Raw genomic sequence first — 20,887 nt, 5'->3', positions numbered from 1 at the left:
CTTCTGTTGATTGATGAAAGAAGGATGTACAAAGATGTGAAGGAAATTTAGGAATACAGAAATACAAGTCACTGAGGAATAAAATAAATAGAAAATGCAGGGAAGCTAAGACAAAATGGTTGCATGAAAAACGTGAAGAAATTGGAAAGGAAATGATTGTCGAATGACTTCCGGCCGGAGCGGCCGTGCGGTTCTAGGCGCTACAGTCTGGAACCGAGCGACCGCTACGGTCGCAGGTTCGAATCCTGCCTCAGGCATGGATGTGTGTGATGTCCTTAGGTTTAATTAGTTCTAAGTTCTAGGCGACTGATGACCTCAGAAGTTAAGTTGCATAGGGCTCAGAGCCATTTGAACCATTTTTGTTGAATGACTGACTCAGCATATAGGAAAGTAAAAACATCCTTTGGTGACACTAAAAGGAAGTGTGGTAACATTAAGAAGGAGAGGGGGGACAGGTGCAAAGAGTACACTGAAAGCCTCTATGAGGGGGAAGATTTGTCTGATGTGATAGAAGAAGAAACAGGAGACGACGTAGAAGAGACAGGGGATCCAGTATCAGAATCAGAATTTAAAAGAGCTTTGAAGGACTTAAGATAGAATAAGGCAGAAGGAACAGATAACATTCCATAAGAATTTCTAAAATTGTTGGTGGAAGTGGCAACAAAACGACTATTGACATTGGTGTGTAGAACATACAAGTCTGGCAACATACCATGTGACTTTCAGAAAAAAATCAGCCACACAATTCCGAAGACTGCAAGAGCTGACAAATGCAAGAATTATCATACAATCAGCTTAACAGAAAAAGAAAATTTAAGACATGTTGGATGACAAGTTTGGCTTTAGGAAAGGTAAAGTCACCAGAGAGGCAATTCTGATGTTGCAGCTGATAATAGAAGCAAGACTAAAGAAAAACCGAGGGACATTCAGAACACTGTCAACCTGGAAAAAACATTTGACAATGTTGAATGGTCCAAGGTGTTTGAAATTCTGAGAAAAACATGGGTAAGCTATAGGGAGAGCTGGAGAGATGGGCAATATACAATATGTACCAAAGTACAGAGTGGACGGCCAAGAATGAAGTGCTTGGATTAAAAAGGATGTAAGACGGATTTAGTCTTTCACCCCTACTGTTCAATCTGTACATCAAAGAATCAATGATGAAAATAAAAGAAAATTCAAGGTGAAAGGATATCAGTGATACAATATACTGATAACATTGCTATCCTGAGTGAAAGTGAAGCAGACTTATGTTATCTGCTGAATGGAATGAACAGTCTAATGAGAACAGACTATGGATTGAGGGTTAATCGAAGAAAGACGAAAGCAATGAGAAGTAGCAGAAATGAGAACAGCGAGAAACTTAACATCAAGATTGATGGTCACAAAGTAGATAAAGTTAAGGAATTCTACTACCTGAGCATCAAAGTAAACAATGTCGGGCAGGGCAAGGAGTACATCAAAAGCCAACTACCACTGACAAAAATGGCATTCCTGGCCAAGAGGAGTCTACTAGTATAAAACATAGACCTTAATTTGAGGAAGAAGTTTCTGAGAAACAATGTTTGGAGCACAGCACCATAAGGTAGTGAAACATGGACTATGGGAAAACAAGGAAAGAAATCAATCTATGTATTTGATATGTGGTGCTACAGATGATGTTAAAAATTAGGTTGACTGATAAGGTAAGGAATAAGGAGGTTCTGTGCAGAACCAGAGATGAAACAAATATGTGGAAAAGACAACAAGGACAAGGGACAGGGTGATAGGACATCTGTTATGACATTAGGGAATGACTTCCACAATACTAGAGGGAGCTGTAGAGGGCACAAGCTATAGAGGAAGACAGATACTGGAATACATCCAGCAAATAATTGAGGACATAGGTTGCAAGTGCTAGGTTGCAAGTGCTAGGTTGCAAGTGCTACTCTGAGATGAAGAGGTTGGCAAATAACAGAAATTTGTGGTGGGCTGCTTCAAACCAGTCAGAAGATGGATGAAAAAAAAAAAAAAGTTACTAAAGGGAAGTAAAGGTGGAAAATTTGCAATTGGTTATCCCAGTGCCTTTGTAGCTGAGTTAAGTTAAAGAAATGAGAATGGATAACATTGCTTGTATCTCCATGTCAGATGACAGAGAAACACTAAGAACGATCACGTAGTTAACTCAGTCAAAGATACATTGCCACCTAGCCAGACTATTCTCATAATCACAATAAAATGAACACCATAAATTAATATTAACAATATTTATGGCAATGGGGAAGTGTTTATAACAAGCAACAGAGAGAAAAATGTAGTGGGCTGCCACACACAAATTTAAAAACAATTTTCATCTTAAGTTTTTGGAACTTCTCAAAAATATTGTTTACAGCTATATTGTTGAATTTGTGTATTGATAACTCTGGTCCAAAAAACTGGAATATAGTTCAAGGGAAAATTAAATAGGTCTCACCTTTATATTATCCACCACCTGGGCTTCTACTTTACTCCTTTCAGCAGTGTTATTGTACAACAAAAGAATATTGCGCAAATATGAAAACACCTGCGGTTTACGGAGTGGGTCCCATAGGTAACACTGCAGAATCTTGTCGTATTCATGTCTTTGTTCATACAATAGCTCACATACACGGTAGCTGACAATACAATAAATTATATTAGTCATCAAACTGACATCACAGGCACTTCAGAAATTACGTATGTCTACTTAAATCAAGTCAGAAAAAAAGATTTTTCACAAGGAGAAAATTAAGTGGAACCTGTTAAACTATATACTACAGTTCATTATGAAAAGGTGATGTCTATGAGCTGAAGAAAGAATGTACAACAGCTACCTGAGCAACTGACACAGTGACGCTTAAATGGACATGCAGAATGGCATAAAAGTGATAGATATATTGTTCTTGAATGAGTAATTAAAAGCATAAGACACCTGCGTAACGAAAATACAAAACAATAAATACTATGATATAACACAAACCTCACAACATGCTCAGGAATGAAATAAAACGAACATGAATTCAACGACCTCTACCACGCTATTTGAATTATGTCTGTTAGTATATCTGGTTTCTGTTTAGTTAAAGATAGAACTCTGTGTGGTAAACTGACATTGCTACTGCTTTTTACTCTTACGTCATTGATTCAAAATGCTCAAATATTAATGCAAATTCCTGTTGTTGATGCTAATCAGCAGGCTTTGGTTACTGCTATCTAGTCATCAACTTCAATATATTTTTGTTACTCCCTAACATATCTCCACATTAACTGTCATACATCACAACCACCATATTCCTATTCCAAGATTTCAAAATTTTTAAGTTTCTGTTTCACTTCTTTCTTGCTCCTATTTTGATTATTGTTTGTCCACCCATTAATGGTTATGCAAGTGGAATTATGTCTAATCAAATGCAGACACAAATGTCAATAATTATAAAATATTGTAATTTTTAAACAAATTTATTCAGTTTTTATGTTTATGAAACAATTAGTCAACTAGAATGAGATTTTCACTCTGCAGCGGAGTGTGCGCTGATATGAAACTTCCTGGCAGATTAAAACTGTGTGCCCGACCAAGACTCGAACTTGGGACCTTTGCCTTTCGCGGGCAAGTGCTCTACCATCTGAGCTACCGAAGCACGACTCACGCCCGGTACTCACAGCTTTACTTCTGCCAGTATCTCGTCTCCTACCTTCCAAACTTTACAGAAGCTCTCCTGCTCTCCGCAGAATCCTTTCTTTCAGGAGTGCTAGTTCTGCAAGGTTCGCAGGAGAGCTTCTGTAAAGTTTTGAAGGTAGGAGACGAGATACTGGCAGAAGTAAAGCTGTGAGTACCGGGCATGAGTCGTGCTTCGGTAGCTCAGTTGGTAGAGCACTTGCCCGCGAAAGGCAAAGGTCCCGAGTTCGAGTCTCGGTCGGGCACACAGTTTTAATCTGCCAGGAAGTTTCATATCAGCGCACACTCCGCTGCAGAGTGAAAATCTAATTCTTGAAACATCCCCCAGGCTGTGGCTAAGCCATGTCTCCGCAGTATCCTTTCTTTCAGGAGTGCTAGTTCCGCAAGGCCGCAGGAGAGCTTCTGTAAAGTTTGGAAGGTAGGAGACGAGATACTGGCAGAAGTAAAGCTGTGAGTACCGGGCATGAGTCGTGCTTCGGTAGCTCAGATGGTAGATCACTTGCCCGCGAAAGGCAAAGCTCCCGAGTTCGAGTCTCGGTCGGGCACACAGTTTTAATCTGCCAGGAAGTTTCAATTAGTCAACTGCTTGCAATGTCACAACATTATGCACACAATGATTTAGTGGAATAATGAGGTAAACATCTCTACGTTATATGCATTTCTGTTAAGTGCAAGCAGAAGGAAAAATTAAGATAATCTCTATTGCACTCTCCCATTAGACGATATTTATAACTGTTAATGTGGTATCCACAATTAGTAAAGGCAAGACTGAACTCAAAAGTTGATAAGATCACTGAGTGCTCCTGTTACCCATGTCCCAACTGATATACAGTACACACTTGACTTCCTCTGACCTTTGAACTAATTTAACTACCCAACTGCAGGGTGTACTACAGTTTAATACACACTCCACGCCATTGTGCAACTTGACATTTTACAATTTCTAGGACTGACATAAATGGATCCCAGACTACTACTATGTATCACTTCTTGTAATGTTCAAAATTCATATCCTGCTGCTGGTTCCTCATGTGAGGAAAGTAGAAGTCATAGTGTGTGAATAAAGAGGATGGGAAAAATTTCATAGTCCAGAGTAGCTGCCTGAAGTGAATAACTTGCCGACACATTTTGCAGTGAACTTATTTGGACAACATCCAGTGCTGCTTGGGTCTGACTCTTTGTATCAATATGCAACCCATTATTTTCTATTAATTGACCCCTACAGAGATAATCTGCCAACAATGCACTATGGCAGTTCTAAAGGACACTAAAGAGACTTTCGGAAATTATGTTTGTTTCCCTTTCTTTGGCAGCAGTGATGTTGAGTGCTCCCGTTGCTTGCTCGGCTGCTTAGAACTGTCACAACAATTAATACAGCATGCATCCATGGTGATCAGATGTTCAAAAAAGGTCATCACACTGGCCAAGCCATAACCTTTTTATGTTGTCACTTATTGTGGTGTAATTTTTGTTCAGGCATGAGAAACTACTAACTCTATCACATCTAGAAGCTTGCAAATGACCACTGTATTTGCTTTTGGGTTACTAGTTCCTCATTACGATATGAATTAATGCTTTTCTCCTCATCATCCAATAACTTTGCCACACTGGAAATGGCTATTCCATTAAGCCACAGAGTAATAATTGGGGATGCTGTTTTCATACAAGTCATCCAGCTCACCAAGCATTTCATTTGTGTTTTTCTTTCCAAGAATGGGAAAGGAATCTATTCTCAAACCTCCATTTCAAGAGGGTGTACCATCTTTGAGTTTGTACTCTAGTGGAGTTCTGCATTTGATAATAAAAAGTTATCATCACCTGTTGTATAATTACATTCCTAACAGAAGATGATATTTTCTTCATGAACCGCAGTAATCAAATGCCTGGCACAGCTTGCTACACAGTCAATTTGTACATTTGAAAATGTTATGAAGTGATAACTGAGCTATTTACTTTATGTAAAAAATGAAATAAAACACTGCCATCTTGATAAGTCACTAATCACCCATAGATGTGAAACTCAGTGTCATTGAGGCACTTGAAATATGCAGACAGTTCTGAAAAGTCACAAAATATTCAGTGTTCAGACCCAACAAGACTATAGAAAATTGTTCTCAGTACTAAACATGGACTGTCTTCTTATGTGGCAGCACAACAGGAACCATTTAGATGTACACAAATAATCCCCTGAATTGTAAAGATTGATGCAGTAGCAATATGTGCGAAATCTACACTACATTAAGAATTTTTAATATTCTGTACAGCACCATGAAACTCATTTTGAAAAGAACAGTGACTTTTAGAACTTTTACAAACAATAGCTCCAATACTCAGATTTTTTTCCTTACATGACAATTGCTACAAGCTGCATTTTCTCTGGAGTTTCAGTAGATATCTGCAATTATGTTTTTGAAATATGTAGATGGAGTAATCCAAATAAATACTGCCCAGTGTCAAAAGAAAATTTCAGTTTGTTTCTCATCACAAACAAAATATTTTTAAAAGAGAAACTTTATATGGTCATTCAACAGGTTGGTTCCAAAGCAGTTTAGTGGGATATTCAATTCTATAATACAGTATGTCTCAACAGGAGTAGCAAAATAAGAAGAACAATCAGTAGACCAGCAGTGCCTCAGTAGAGCAACTGCCCAGTCATAGTGGAAAGACGGCACGGCCCATCCTGGGACACAAAATAGGCCAAGGAAGGCAATATGATAGGAAGTTTCAAATCGGCACACACTACACTGCAGAATGAAAATTAATTCTGGAAAACATTCACCAGACTGCAGCTAAGCCATGTCTTGTGATACCCTTTCTTCCAGAAGTACGAGTCCTGCAAGGTATGCAGGACAACTTCTGTGAAGTTTTGGAATGTGGGAGAGAGGTATTGGTGGAAGTGTAGCTGTGAGGGTGGATCTTAAATTGTTCTTGGATATCGTTTTGTTGTTATCAACTGCATTAGAGACAGATCAGGAGCAAGCCATGCAGCCACAGTGCTAACACAGGTAGGACAATATTACTTCCACGAGTTCTTTTCAGAGTGTCCTAGAGTTTCCTTTGCCAAATCACTAATATGATAGGATTTACTGGATTTTACTAAGTCCTGAGATCAACAAAAAAAAAAAAAAACCAGTTCCAGTAGCTTCTGGCACAGATAATATCTGTTATGATTTGTTCATCATGCCATTTTTGTTCTAGTTGCTCCGACTTCAGGGCTGGCCTGCACTGTGCTTTCTGTCTGCTACCACCATGTTTTGCTATCATTGTTAAGACAAACTGATAAATATCACATTCAACTATTTTGGTTCCAATCTATTGAACGGGCTCATAAAATTCCATTTTAAGAAACATTTTTATACCAAGAAACATACTTAAGTATTCCTTTGACAATGGGCATTAATTGTTTGGCATAACTTAGTCCACACTAATCACAATATGAAATTAAAGAAATAAGAATTGAACCTGGAACATTTCATGTAACGTCTAGTCATCCAAAGATCATCTATACATACTGCCAGCAAAAGTCACATCTCCCTTGGCTCTCACCTATTTTGTTACTATATTTGTACCTACATATAATATTGGTTACCTATTCCATATGTAGGAAAGTTTTTCCATTTATTTGGAAAATGTAATGATTTTTTGAACAATACTAAAGTAGTGGTTCAAACAAACATATTAGAAAACACTGAAAAAGCACAGACAGTTTCATCACAGATTTAAGTGAATTCAAAGCCTTATTAACAATCAAAAGCTGAATGAAGCCTAATGAGCATAAGGAGAGCAATGCAAGAAACAAATGAATTCAAAAGAAAAACATTTTGCCAACCAATCTGATGAAAAATCCTAGGTAGTTGTGTCTTCATAAAGTCAGTACACCGATCAAAATAATCTACTCTGTTGCTCAGTGATCATACTGATGCTGAAACAGAAGATAGCAGAGAATTCAAAGTACATATTATATCAGCCTAGAACTATACTACCAGGCAGGTGTTGTAGGTTGCCAGCTCCCCAGGAGGATGTGATTAACAGTTCACATCAACATAACTCACCAATCTGTTTACAAGCCTAGCCTCGCACAGCTCAGGCCATTTATGTCATAGTTTCAACACCTCCTCCATGGCGTCCAGCACTATCAGCCTCACTGATAGGCAGCGTGACTATCATGGTAGAGTGCTGCAATCTGCACACTACTTACGCCACGTCTCATGCCCACCCAATGCCACTCTGATATCCCTCCGCTGGAGAGTTTTTAGGCCACCGCTGGACCATGCTGTGGCCAGTACACCCTCTGGTCACACCAGCAACCCAGTGATCGGAATCATCACCCTTGCTGTGAGCACCTGTTGCCAGCAATATGCAGGACCACAGTCCGCTGCTCCCAGGTGCCATGTCTTGCTGCATGTCGTCCCACAAGTGGCTGCCATTGTCAAGCCATCACCATCTCCATCCACCGAGGCCCGAAGTTCCAGAAGCATTGTCATCTAGCTACATCCCTGACATCCACCATCACCCAACATCTGCCAACGCCCCATGTCCCAGAAGCATCATCATCCCACCAACAGTTACTGTCATCAAGCCATTGCCTCCAACACCTACTGATGCTGTATGTCCTTCAAGCCCTTCATCCTTAAGCACCATCAATCATCCTCGGCCCCTTCTGTTCTGCCACTCAGTATGACTTGTGGACTTTACTGTGTATGCACAACCCGGGCAACATTGAAGAATGACATATCTGTCTGTATTTATGGTTAGTGAATCTGACGTTTACTGATAATAAGCAGTTGTTGTGGCACTCCCGCATTTCGTTGGTAATCTGCAGCACACCTTGGTCACTGACACAAAATATTGAATTATGTCTTCCGAAACTATTTCACTGTAGATCATAATATGGTTCATTCTTTCAGTCACCGCATGGACAGTGAAATGAAACATTAAAGTTCGTCATTGTGGATCAGAAAAGCAACTAAAATTTTTCAGTTGAGGAAATGCAAATGGATTGGCCGATGTACTTGGACCATTTTATGTAGATTATTAAAAGAACTTACTCCCCTTCTAAAAGCAGTTTATACCCTGTAGGTCACTGGAAAAGTAAAAGGATCCAACTGCATGGAGGGATATACAGGTGATTTTGTTTTTTTAGATGGAATGTTTGGCAGATGTACATTATTGTATTATTTGAAACATGAATTGGTTAATCAATGTGTCTTCTCTCTCAGCAGAGATACAGAGGAATCTACAACAATAGGCAATTTTGGGGGGGAAGTGGGGGAGGAAAGGGAATGTCCTCGTGTGTTAGTATAGTCAATTGCTAGATTTGTCCCACACTGTTACCCATAATTAAAAAGTTATTTATGAATAAATGCTAATGCTAAGACTTACTATCCACATGTATATGCCACTTCCAAAATTCTCTCGAGACTCTCTGTATTATATACAATTTAAAATGTGTAGCCTATGCCTTTGTCCTCATCCAACTCTTCCCCTCTCTCTCTCTGTGCTTCACCCCCCCCCCCTCTCTCTCTCTCTCTCTCTCTCTCTCTCTCTCTCTCTCTCTCTCTCTCTCTCTCTCTCTGTGTGTGTGTGTGTGTGTGTGTGTGTGTGTGTGTGTGTGTGTGTAAAATCACCTTCCCATACAAAAAGATATAGCCTGTGTCCATCTAAATGTTCACTACACTATCATGAAACATTTGAAGTAAATCAGTCAATAACTTTTTGAGATATATGGTATCAATGTTTTCATGTTGTATTTTACATGTATGTGTACTGTGATACACTATTTATATTAAATATATAGAGCCTAGGTGCTAATTTAGGGTATACTCATCTCCACTGCAAATTTCACCCAAATCCATTCAGCCATTTCAGCGTAAAGTAGTGCAGTTTGCACTGTGTTTATTGTGATAAAAAAGGCAATAAAGAAAGAACTCACAAAGGCAACTATGGCTAAAAAAGTATCTAAACAACAGAGGTACTTTACCGCGAGATATTCAAAATGACGGCGATTTTTTGTTTGAAAATTCCACAAGAACGTCACAGCAAGATTTTGAATTTTTGGTTATGAAACAGAAATATGTATCTCTACGGAAGATACTGTTACACGAAATCCAATTTCTGTAGAGATGCAAGTGGCAATAACATTCCATTACCTGCATCTGGCGATTCATATACTAGTTTGAGCTATTTGTTTCGCGTCTCAAAATAAGGCATTTCAGTGGTTATTTCTGAAACTGCACAGCATGTAAGGGGTATTCTTAGTGATTATGTGAAGTTTAGTTAGCGTTTTTTATTTTATACAGATATTGTTTGCACAGTTAAAACACAGAATGAGACTGGTCCTGAGGATTCGAGGGTTTGGCAGTTGGCGTGTCAAAGACGCTGTGATGCTGAGACGATCCATCTTGTTCCAAATTTTTCTGCATACAAGCAGTGCAGTGGAAGTTCATTTATTGAAATGAAAAATAGACTTGAAAATGCCAGAATTTGTAACTGATTTCTCTGATCAGTCAGTGTTAGATTCATGGCACTAAATCCACGTTCACATTCAACGGTAAATGTAGATATAATTTCAATTGCTTTCACAAGTTCTTTTCACAGAAGTGGGCATGTATTGAGGATTTTCTTTATAAATTCGAAAATCTTTGACTAGTGAAGCACATGTGCTTTCACTTAATTTAAAATCTACCTTCTTACATAAGTGAGGAATTGACATGTCACCATAAAACACACGTTCATATTCGTCTCACGGCTATGCCTCTGAATTTAAAATGGCTGCAAATGAAAAGAAATCCAAGTCTTCAAAGCAGTTTTTTTATATTGTCTAGCAAAGACTGGAAACAATTCTTCCTAAATATCTTAAATTTATTACATTCATCACAAGAAGATTCTTTAATTAATACTTCTTTGAATGTGTGCATTTCCTCCAACTCTTTTACAATTATCCTCATTTGCACTTTGCATGATCACAAATTTTATCATTTAGTTCTTTTGTATTATCAGCAGAAACACCAACTAAAAATGCATTTTCTATATGCACACATTCCATGCTTTCCACCGTAAGTTCACAAACTTCAGAACACACTGTGAATATTGCCAAGTTTTAGTCATTTACAGATAGCCACACAGCTTAATCTTTTGTTACTTTCGAAAATGCATAATGCTACACAATTTCCTACTACAATTTCAAGCCTACTGTTACTCCCATCCCTACCTTCGCACTTCTCACAGTTTTCAGTCCCCAAAGATTGACTACTTCTTTCTGTTGGCATCATCATCATCATCATCACCACCACCACCATCACCACCACCACCACCATCTTGTTTTTCAGATCCACCGTCTGTTTTATCTCCTTTAGCACCACTGTTAGTATATGTTTGCACATATATCTAGTAATGCACTGTTGTTAATGAATGGTGAAATTTTGCTTTGCTAAAAAGCCATGCTGAAATTCCATAGTTCTTACAGGTTGAAATTCCATAGTTCTCACAGGCCTGCACACACTCAGCTCACTAACAATGCTACTGAAGTGGGAACTTGCGGAGATCGCCGTATCTTTTGCGGTTGTAAGAGAACAACCGAACAGCACCAATTAATTTTGCATTCGTGATACTGGGGAAGCTGTGTTAAGCTTGACCCATGTGGTCCACGACTAGCAAGGCCAGACTGCCGAATCCCATCTGCTGGGTACTGTTGCTCAGTTTGGACTGCTTTGTGCTTCTGTCCAGTACATATTCGTCCATGCTGCACTGTTGCCAAAATCCGGTCTAATTTAAATGTGGCTGCAGGTACCGCGGTTGCTCGCCTTGTGCCGGGACCCGTGGGTGAATTTCAGCTCTGCTGCTCAGGCACCTCTGTGGTATGGCTGCCACACTACTTGTCTTGCAAGCGCGCATGTAATGAATGGTGGACCTTACATGAAATCAACAATGACAGCATGAAAATAACAATTCAGTTTGAAATGATTTGAGGTGCTTAAGGACATTAGGCTTTTTCCAAAATTAATGAGCAAACATGTTAACAGTAATAATGTGTCAATATTTTCTGTTTACGGGTCCACAAATTTAAATTAAATGTTAAGTTTTATGTACCCAGTGAGTGGAAAATAAACATCCTTGGATCTGATAGGTAATTTAAAATCAGAAAGGGGGAGGGGGGGATGGAAATCACCCCCCTCACCCCTCCCTCCAAATTGCACACTGATCTGCACATAAAAAAAGCCTTACCATGTTGACTGCACGGATTACCACATGGCGTAAAGAGTATTTAAAAATTGATCAAAATGATCAAAGAGTATCTCAGATCAGCAAAGGACAAACAGGACTCGCTAACAATGTCGGGAATATACCACATACCCTGAACTTGTAGGAAAGTCTATGTTGAAGTGATTGGATGATCTATCATCAAACATAGTCAGTAATGCAGGCTGGGATGGGTGGAGAAATTGGACATGATAGAGCACACACTGTAAGACACCGACCACATAACAGAATTTGCCGACATGGAAGTTCTTGCTGTGGAGAAGAGTTACCAAGCACATGTGTTCAGCGAAGCCACAGATATCCACAAACATGGTAACAGCTTTAACAAGGAAGAGGAAAGAACCAAGATGAATGGATCCTGATTCCAGTGCTGCAGCAAACAATCGTTGCAGGTAACAAGGCGGGCACCACTACGATAACCAGCGAAATGCCCCTCAGACATTGGTGCAACAGGTACATATAATCTGCCGCTGTGAGCTCGACTCCTGTCCGCCACCAGCAAATGAGAGGGAAGCTTTGACAAGCCAGCCACTTGTGATGGTGAAACATCAGAAAAATCATCAAACATTGGCAAAAGAACCCGAGAATAAGCCAATAGGCAGTTTGTCATATTTCAACTCCAGTGGAAGACGCTAGGATCATGGAGAGGCTACCCACAAAAATTCTGAGAAAGTACGTTCCAAGAAGTCTGGAAACATATTTCCTCCCATGTCTCTCAAAATGATTAGAACTCAAAAGTCACAAAAATATAGAGATCATACAGAGATTTAATGTTGGCTGGCTGCCCTTCCCAGTACCATTTATGGACACAACAGGGACGAGGGGAAATGATGGTGGTACTGGAAATACTTTTCATAACATTGCACGGTTTAGACGTAGATGAATATTTTTCCAAGGATGTTACATGAGACTGCTATACTGTTATCACTGTTAATAATGCCATTCAGTATAACTTTTGTACTTATTTTTTCATTTCTTTATTTTTACACATATTTGGTATTATGTACGAGGGCTGTTCAAAAAGCGGATGTACTGATCTAATTTGCTGATTCATTATGAATGTAGATTAATGTAAGATACGAACTGATAAAGACAGTACATTAAAAATCATATAATTTAACAGCATTCTTTTTAGGAAAAGGACAATGGTAAATTTGGCATGGAATATAAACAACAGAAGCAATAAAAGTTACACCTCATCTTGTACTTTTGATAATAAGCTGTCAACAGGAACATAAAAAAGATCTCAATCTTGTTAATGTGACTGTTGAGCACTTAATGCCTCTGCTAAACTGTGAGTGATTACCTTTACTTTTTCCATTGCTTTTAGGAAATTGAAGACAATACATTCAGTGAGTGACATATGTAGGTGAATTGCCAGAATGAATCTTTCACTCTGCAGCACAATGTGCACTGATTTGGGACTTCTTGGCAGATTAAAACTTTGTGTAGCACCAGGATTTGAATCTGGAACATATCTGTGGACAGTGAATGTCCAGATTAATGCGATGGTCCGGCATACAGTTTTAATCTGCCAGGAAACTGGGTACATGGGTGATGTGAATAAGCAGTTAGAGATGCCTGTGAACAATGGCACAATACTTACAAGTATGCTTTGTGAGCAAGAGTGAGGAGGCGGTCTTGGTCATAATGTTGCAGACCGCCAGCTCTTATTAGCTCCAGCAGGGCCTGTTGGCGCTCCTCATGGTGGCCTGTGCTTGGTGAGCCACTGCCTTCAGTCAGGAACTCAACCACCTGTTCAAAGAGCTGCCGCTCCACGTGCAGCAGACCACACCATGGCCGGGCCAGCTGACGTGCCAGGAATGTGAACAGAGAACCGACCTGGCTTGGCTGCAACCCAATCAGTCCTGTTATTAAAATGTAATTTTAATGGCTATCCAAATTTTAAATATTACATGTACATAAGTCAGGTAGTGACTCTGGAAAAAAAAAAAAAAACTATCCAAACTGAAAAATATTAAAAATTCCCCACTTTAATGCGTGCTGGACAAGGACTTGGACCCTTACACCAGCCTTTAGCAGATAGTGTTTGCCAAATGTACTGCTCGCAGAGACTAAAGGAATTCGATCCTTAATAACAACAGTATACCTGTTCTTTCTGAACTGCTGGTCCCACTGCATTGTGGGAGAGGCTTTGAATAAATGTAGAGAAGTTGGTGGTAGATGCTCAAGTAGCATAACTGAAGATACATTGGTCACAAAAAGCAGGTATCAGGATTTTAGTCCTTGTCTGGCACATTTTTCTGGGTTTGTATCCAAGTTAATACTGTCATTTTCTTTCCACTATATTCTGAGACCTTCCCCAGTTGCCTCTGCTAGAAATTGAGTGCACATTTCATTGGTACGAGGGGCATTTGGAAAGTCCTTGCAAAAATAAAAACTACTAACGTGTTTGGGGCAAACCTTTTTTATTTTTTGACATAGTCTCCTTTTAGACTTATACCCTTCGTCCAACACTGTTCTAATTTTTTGATCTCTTCTGAATAATAAGAATTGTCCAAGTCTGCAAAATAGCTATTAGTTGCTGCAATTCCCTCCTTGTTTGAATAAAATCTTTGTCCCGCCATCCATTTCTTCAAGTTGGGGAACAAATAGTAGTCCAAGGGAGCCAAGTCTGGAGAATAGGGGGGATGTGAAACGAGTTGGAATCCTATTTCCACTAATTTTGCGACCACAACTGCTGATGTGTGTGCTGGTGCATTGTCGTGATAGAAAAGGACTTTTTTGTGTCCCATCGGCATTTTTCTTGTAGCTCGGTTTTCAAACGGTCCAGTTACGATGAATAATATGCACCTGTAATAGTTTTACCCTTTCCCAGATAGTCGATGAGGATTATCCCTTGCGAATCCCAAAAAGACAGTCGCCATAACCTTTCCGGCTGAAGGACTGGTCTTCGCCTGTTTTGGTGCAGATTCGCCCTTGGTAACCCATTGTTTAGATTGTTTTTTGGCCTCAGGAGTATAGTAATGCATGCATGTTTCATCCACAGTGACAAAACGACACAAAGTACTGCGGATCCTTCCTGAACAGTTGCAAACCATCCTTGCAACACTTCACACGATTCCGTTTTTGGTCAAGCGTGAGCAATCGCTGAACCCATCTTGCGGATAGCTTTCTCGTGTCCAAATGTTTATGCAAAATATTATGTACCCGTTCATTCGAGATGCCCGCAGCACTAGCAATCTCATGCACCTTAACTTTTCTGTCATCCAGCACCATATCATGGATTTTATCAATGATTTCTAGAGTCATAACATCCACAGAGCGTCACTTGTGCCCATATGAACACTCCGAAAATTTTGAAACCACTTATAAACTATTCTAATCGAAGATGCAGAGTCACCGTAAATTTATCAAGCTTCTCTTTAGTCTCCCGAGGAGTTTTGCTTTTCGTAAAGAAAAGTTTAATCACCAAACAAAATTCTTATTCGTCCATTTTTGACAATCACTTGACTTCCCTGATTCACGCAAATGCCAAATACAAAGAAATAGACCAATATGGCTGAAACTTTGTGTGTCATCTTTCCAAAGATGCTACCAACTAAAAATGACCTCGATACGTGTCAGTGGTGCCATCTCTCGGACTTTGCATGGACTTTTCAAATGCCCTTCGTAACTGTTTGAGCTCCAACTGAACTGCAAAACAGACATGCTGCATGCCCACTCTAGCAATTGCATCCTCACACCTTCAAAGAATGAAGCAGTTCCAAGCCTGATGATTTGAGGAGACACACCATCTTATTTGTGTTGTGTCCCAGCTGCAAACTCAGAAATAATCTATTTCACCAATAAAGCGTGAAGTATTATCATTTCACTTGAGGGGAGGAGATAATTTGTAACATATATGCTCTTCACAGCTACACTGCTACTGTGAAAGTAAACATTTATTACGAGGTGCCAGGATGAACATATTATACCTACATTCACAAAAACAGAGTATGACATCAATATTTTGGCAATGAACAGTATAAAAAAGTTATATCAGCCTGGTGGTAGAATTGGAACTGCACAACAGATAAGATCATGTGTCTCCTCCACTCACCATACTTGGAATGTGACAACATTAGACCAATTTATTCTTTGTCAGCCAAACAAATGCCAGTAATTCATGCAGTGTGTCCTATTCACAACTTGCTTAGAGTCCAGAAAATGAGCATTTCACACCTGACAAGGACAAATAGTGAAGTTTTAAAAATATCATGCAAGAAAAATAACAATGTGCTCAGCTACAAAACCCAAAAGCTTCCTAATCATCACTTTCACTAAGAAAGCCAGAAAGATCATTGATTTAACTTGACACATATAATAAATGTGATGTCTAAGTTACAAATATTAGAAGATTTCTTGTTCCACTTTCTTCATTGTCACACAAACTCTTCAAGGAATGACACAGTGAAAGGCAAAGATTACACTGTATGTCACTATCATTCCATTTTACCATCTCCCCTCTCTGTCCTATTCTTCTCATGAGAGGTGTACTGGAAAAACAATGGTTTAGGCACTTATGACATTACAATACCACCACCACCACCACCACCACCACCACCACCAAGAACAACTGTTGGATAGCTACTGTGTAAGTTCTAATTTCTCTTACTTTACCCCCCTTTTTCATTTTGTGGGACTTTTAAGTGGGAGAAAATAATGCGTCGTTAGTCTCTTCTCATAAGGCATGATCTTCAAAGTATTAAAATGAATTCATCATGAACACACACACACACACACACACACACACACACACACACACATATACAGACATATACAAGTGTATACCTGTCTTTTTTTCCCCCCCTAAGGTAAGTCTTTCCACTCCCGGGATTGGAATGACTCCTTACCCTCTCCCTTAAAACCTTGTGTCTGTATATGTGTGGATGGATATGTATGTGTGTGTGTGGGCGCGCGCGCGCGCAAGTGTATACCCGTCCTTTTTTCCCCCTAAGGTAAGTCTTCCCGCTCCCGGGATTGGAATGACTCCTTACCCTCTCCCTTAAAACCCACATCCTTTCGTCTTTCCCTCTCCTTCCCTCCTTCCTGATGAGGCAACAGTTTGTTGTGAAAGATTGAATTTTGTGTGTATGTTTGTGTTTGTTTGTGTGTCTATCGACGTGCCAGCGCTTTCGTTTGGTAAGTCACATCATCTTTGTTTTTATTATGATATGAATATAACAGAGGGAAACATTCCACGTGGAAAAATATATCTAAAAAGAAAGATGATGAGACTTACCAAACAAAAGCGCTGGCAGGTCGATAGACACACAAACAAACACAAATATACACACAAAATTCAAGCTTTCGCAACAAACTGTTGCCTCATCAGGAAAGAGGGGAAGGAGAGGGAAAGACGAAAGGATGTGGGTTTTAAGGGAGAGGATAAGGAGTCATTCCAATCCCGGGAGCGGAAAGACTTACCTTAGGGGGAAAAAAGGACAGGTATACACTTGCACACACACACATATCCATCCACACATACAGACACAAGCAGACATATTTAAAGATGTCTGCTTGTGTCTGTATGTGTGGATGAATATGTGTGTGTGTGCGCGAGTGTATACCTGTCCTTTTTTCCCCCTAAGGTAAGTCTTTCCGCTCCCGGGATTGGAATGACTCCTTATCCTCTCCCTTAAAACCCACATCCTTTCGTCTTTCCCTCTCCTTCCCCTCTTTCCTGATGAGGCAACAGTTTGTTGCGAAAGCTTGAATTTTGTGTGCATATTTGTGTTTGTTTGTGTGTCTATCGACCTGCCAGCGCTTTTGTTTGGTAAGTCTCATCATCTTTCTTTTTAGATACATCTTTGTTTTTAGATATATAAATAATCTAGTAGATAAAATTAGAAGCTCCATGAGGTCTTTCACAGACAATGTTGTTGTTTACAGCAAGGCTGCAACACAACAAAGACTGTGCTAAAATATAGGAAGAACTGCAAAGGATGGATAATTAGTGTAGTTGACCATGAAAATGAAAACATAATGTACTGCACATAAACAGGTAAATAATTTGATTATTATTTGATTACATTGTTGGCAACAAATCACTGGAAAGACTAGCAATCACAAACTATCTAGGCATAGTTGTATGGAGCGGCCTAAAGTGGAATGAGCATATAAAACTAGCTGGAGGAAATGCAGATGCCAATCAGTCATTGGAAGAATATTCAAGAACTGCAAATTACCCAGCAAAACAGTGGCTTTCAAAACATTTATGTGACTGATTCTTCAGTGTGCTCTTCAGTCCAGGTCCCTTTATCAGGTTGCATTAATAGAAGAGACAGAAAAGTTGCAATGAGTAGTGGGATGTTTCATTGTGGGTTCATTTAATAAGAACAACAGCATAACGGAAACACTCAACAAACTCTAGTGGCTGAGGCTACAAGAGAAATTTTGTAGATAAATAATAGATCTACTATTGAAATTGTATGAGCAAGTTCCACATATTTATCATAAAATGACCAAAATGAGAAAAATGGAGCAATTTGAGCTCCTATGGAGATCTATCTGCTGTGTCGTATGCATGCACAAAACGCAGCCAGGGCAAAAGCACGACACGCGCAAAGATGCAAACTGCTGACAGTGCCACACAGACTTGCGCAAGTTCCACCAGTGCCACAGGCGGCGTTGAGGATGAAGATATCGACTTCACCTCGGCCAACTGCTGGTTGAGTACAATCCACCAACGAATGGACGACAATGGATAGAAGCCTATTTGGAAGGTAGAAGAGCTGCTCTCACCTACTTGGTTAGAGATCATTGTCCAGGGCTGACTTAGACAGGGAACATCATTTAGTGAACTCTTAGAAGTGAATACACAGTTGTTGCAAATTGCATTTGCTGTGGACTGTGAAGTTTACCTATGATTATTTGCACTTAGCTATCAAGGGCCTTTTTTTGTGTTTTATTACATGCAGAATTGCAGACTTCATTATTCGACAAGTCAATACAATAAATAAGCTTTTTTAACTCATTAGTGTAACTTTATAACTAGTTCATTGGAGTGTTGTAGAACCTTTGTTCTCCTACACTGTTACCTGACCCTGGGCGACAGTTCTGTAATAGTGGCAGGGAGAAATTGTCTTAGCGGCGTACTGCATCAGAAGTCGTTTCATGAGCTCACAAATTTGGCCTACCGTAACAACAACAGCAACTCTACCTCCACAGCAGTAGCAGCAAGGCCTTTACATAACACAAAACAGGCGACAAGGGTTTACAAATTTACCATTACTTGTTCTTCCAACACAACATTTGCAAATGTAACAGAGATGCAGGAAATGAAAGGGTACTGTAGCTCCCCCCTCCCCTCCCACCACATGGTGTGAGGTAGCTTGCACAGTCCAAATGTAGATGAATAATTTGTGTCTTTGGTTGACAAATTACAGTGAAGTTTGAAACTCCAGACAACTCTTAAAACATTTACAACAGTAAGAATCAATTTTAAACTGTCCAGTAGATTTACTGTTTGCTTATTATGTTAATACACAGAGATACAGACATAAAGACAACTTGTGTAACGCTGTGAAAGATGCAAATCAAGGAAAGTAACAATTGAATATTTAACATGGTGAATATGTATTATTCTGATATGTATAACCTTTGTCCCCCCCATGAACCGTGGACCTTGCCGTTGGTGGGGAGGCTTGCGTGCCTCAGCGATACAGATAGCCGTACCGTAGGTACAACCACAACGGAGGGGTATCTGTTGAGAGGCCAGACAAACGTGTGGTTCCTGAAGAGGGGCAGCAGCCTTTTCAGTAGTTGCAAGGGCAACAGTCTGGATGACTGACTGATCTGGCCTTGTAACAATAACCAAAACGGCCTTGCTGTGCTGGTACTGCGAATGGCTGAAAGCAAGGGGAAACTACGGCCGTAATTTTTCCCGAGGGCATGCAGCTTTACTGTATGATTAAATGATGATGGCGTCCTCTTGGGTAAAATATTCCGGAGGTAAAATAGTCCCCCATTCGGATCTCCGGGCGGGGACTATTCAAGAGGATGTCGTTATCAGGAGAAAGAAAACTGGAGTTCTACGGATCGGAGCATGGAATGTCAGGTCCCTTAATCGGGCAGGTAGGTTAGAAAATTTGAAAAGGGAAATGGATAGGTTAAAGTTAGATATAGTGGGAATTAGTGAAGTTCGTTGGCAGGAGGAACAGGACTTCTGGTCAGGTGACGACAGGGTTATTAACACAAAGTCAAATAGGGGTAATGCAGGGGTAGGTTTAATAATGAATAGGAAAATAGGAACGCGGCTAAGCTACTACAAACAGCTTAGTGAACGCATTATTGTGGCCAAGATAGATACGAAGCGCACACCTACTACAATAGTACAAGTTTATATGCCAACTAGCTCTGCAGATGACGAAGAAATTGAAGAAATGTATGATGAAATAAAAGAAATTATTCAGATAGTGAAGGGAGACGAAAATTTAATAGTCATTGGTGACTGGAATTCGAGTGTAGGAAAAGGGAGAGAAGGAAAAGGGAGAGAAGGAAAAGGGAGAGAAGGAAAAGGGAGAGAAGGAAAAGGGAGAGAAGGAAAAGGGAGAGAAGGAAACGTAGTAGGTGAATATGGATTGGGGCTAAGAAATGAAAGAGGAAGCCGCCTGGTAGAATTTTGCACAGAGCATAACTTAATCATAGCTAACACTTGGTTTAAGAATCATGATAGAAGGTTGTATACATGGAAGAACCCTGGAGATACTAAAAGGTATCAGATAGATTATATAATGGTAAGACAGAGATTTAGGAACCAGGTTTTAAATTGTAAGACATTTCCAGGGGCAGATGTGGACTCTGACCACAATCTATTGGTTATGACCTGTAGATTAAAACTGAAGAAACTGCAAAAAGGTGGGAATTTAAGGAGATGGGACCTGGATAAACTGAAAGAACCAGAGGTTGTAGAGAGTTTCAGGGAGAGGATAAGGGAACAATTGACAGGAA

The 20,887-nt window shown here is 39.8% G+C and overlaps 1 protein-coding gene across 1 annotated transcript in view; it reads right to left on the bottom strand.

The window, feature by feature from the left end:
* The window catches only part of LOC126229566 (vacuolar protein sorting-associated protein 8 homolog), a 205,510-nt gene that overhangs the window by 58,598 nt on the left and 126,025 nt on the right, over window positions 1-20,887 (bottom strand). The window contains exons 15-16 of the mRNA XM_049942334.1: window positions 13,539-13,783; window positions 2,453-2,633 (exon numbers count right to left, since the gene is read on the bottom strand). Of these exons, the coding sequence (XP_049798291.1) occupies window positions 2,453-2,633; window positions 13,539-13,783 (426 nt within the window). The remainder of the gene's footprint in view (window positions 1-2,452; window positions 2,634-13,538; window positions 13,784-20,887) is intronic.

This window comes from Schistocerca nitens, unplaced genomic scaffold, assembly GCF_023898315.1.
Source record: "Schistocerca nitens isolate TAMUIC-IGC-003100 unplaced genomic scaffold, iqSchNite1.1 HiC_scaffold_375, whole genome shotgun sequence".
Taxonomy (NCBI): Eukaryota; Metazoa; Arthropoda; class Insecta; order Orthoptera; family Acrididae; genus Schistocerca; species Schistocerca nitens.
The sequence above is the reverse complement of the archived record's forward strand: the minus strand, read 5'-3'. Positions and strand labels throughout refer to the sequence as shown.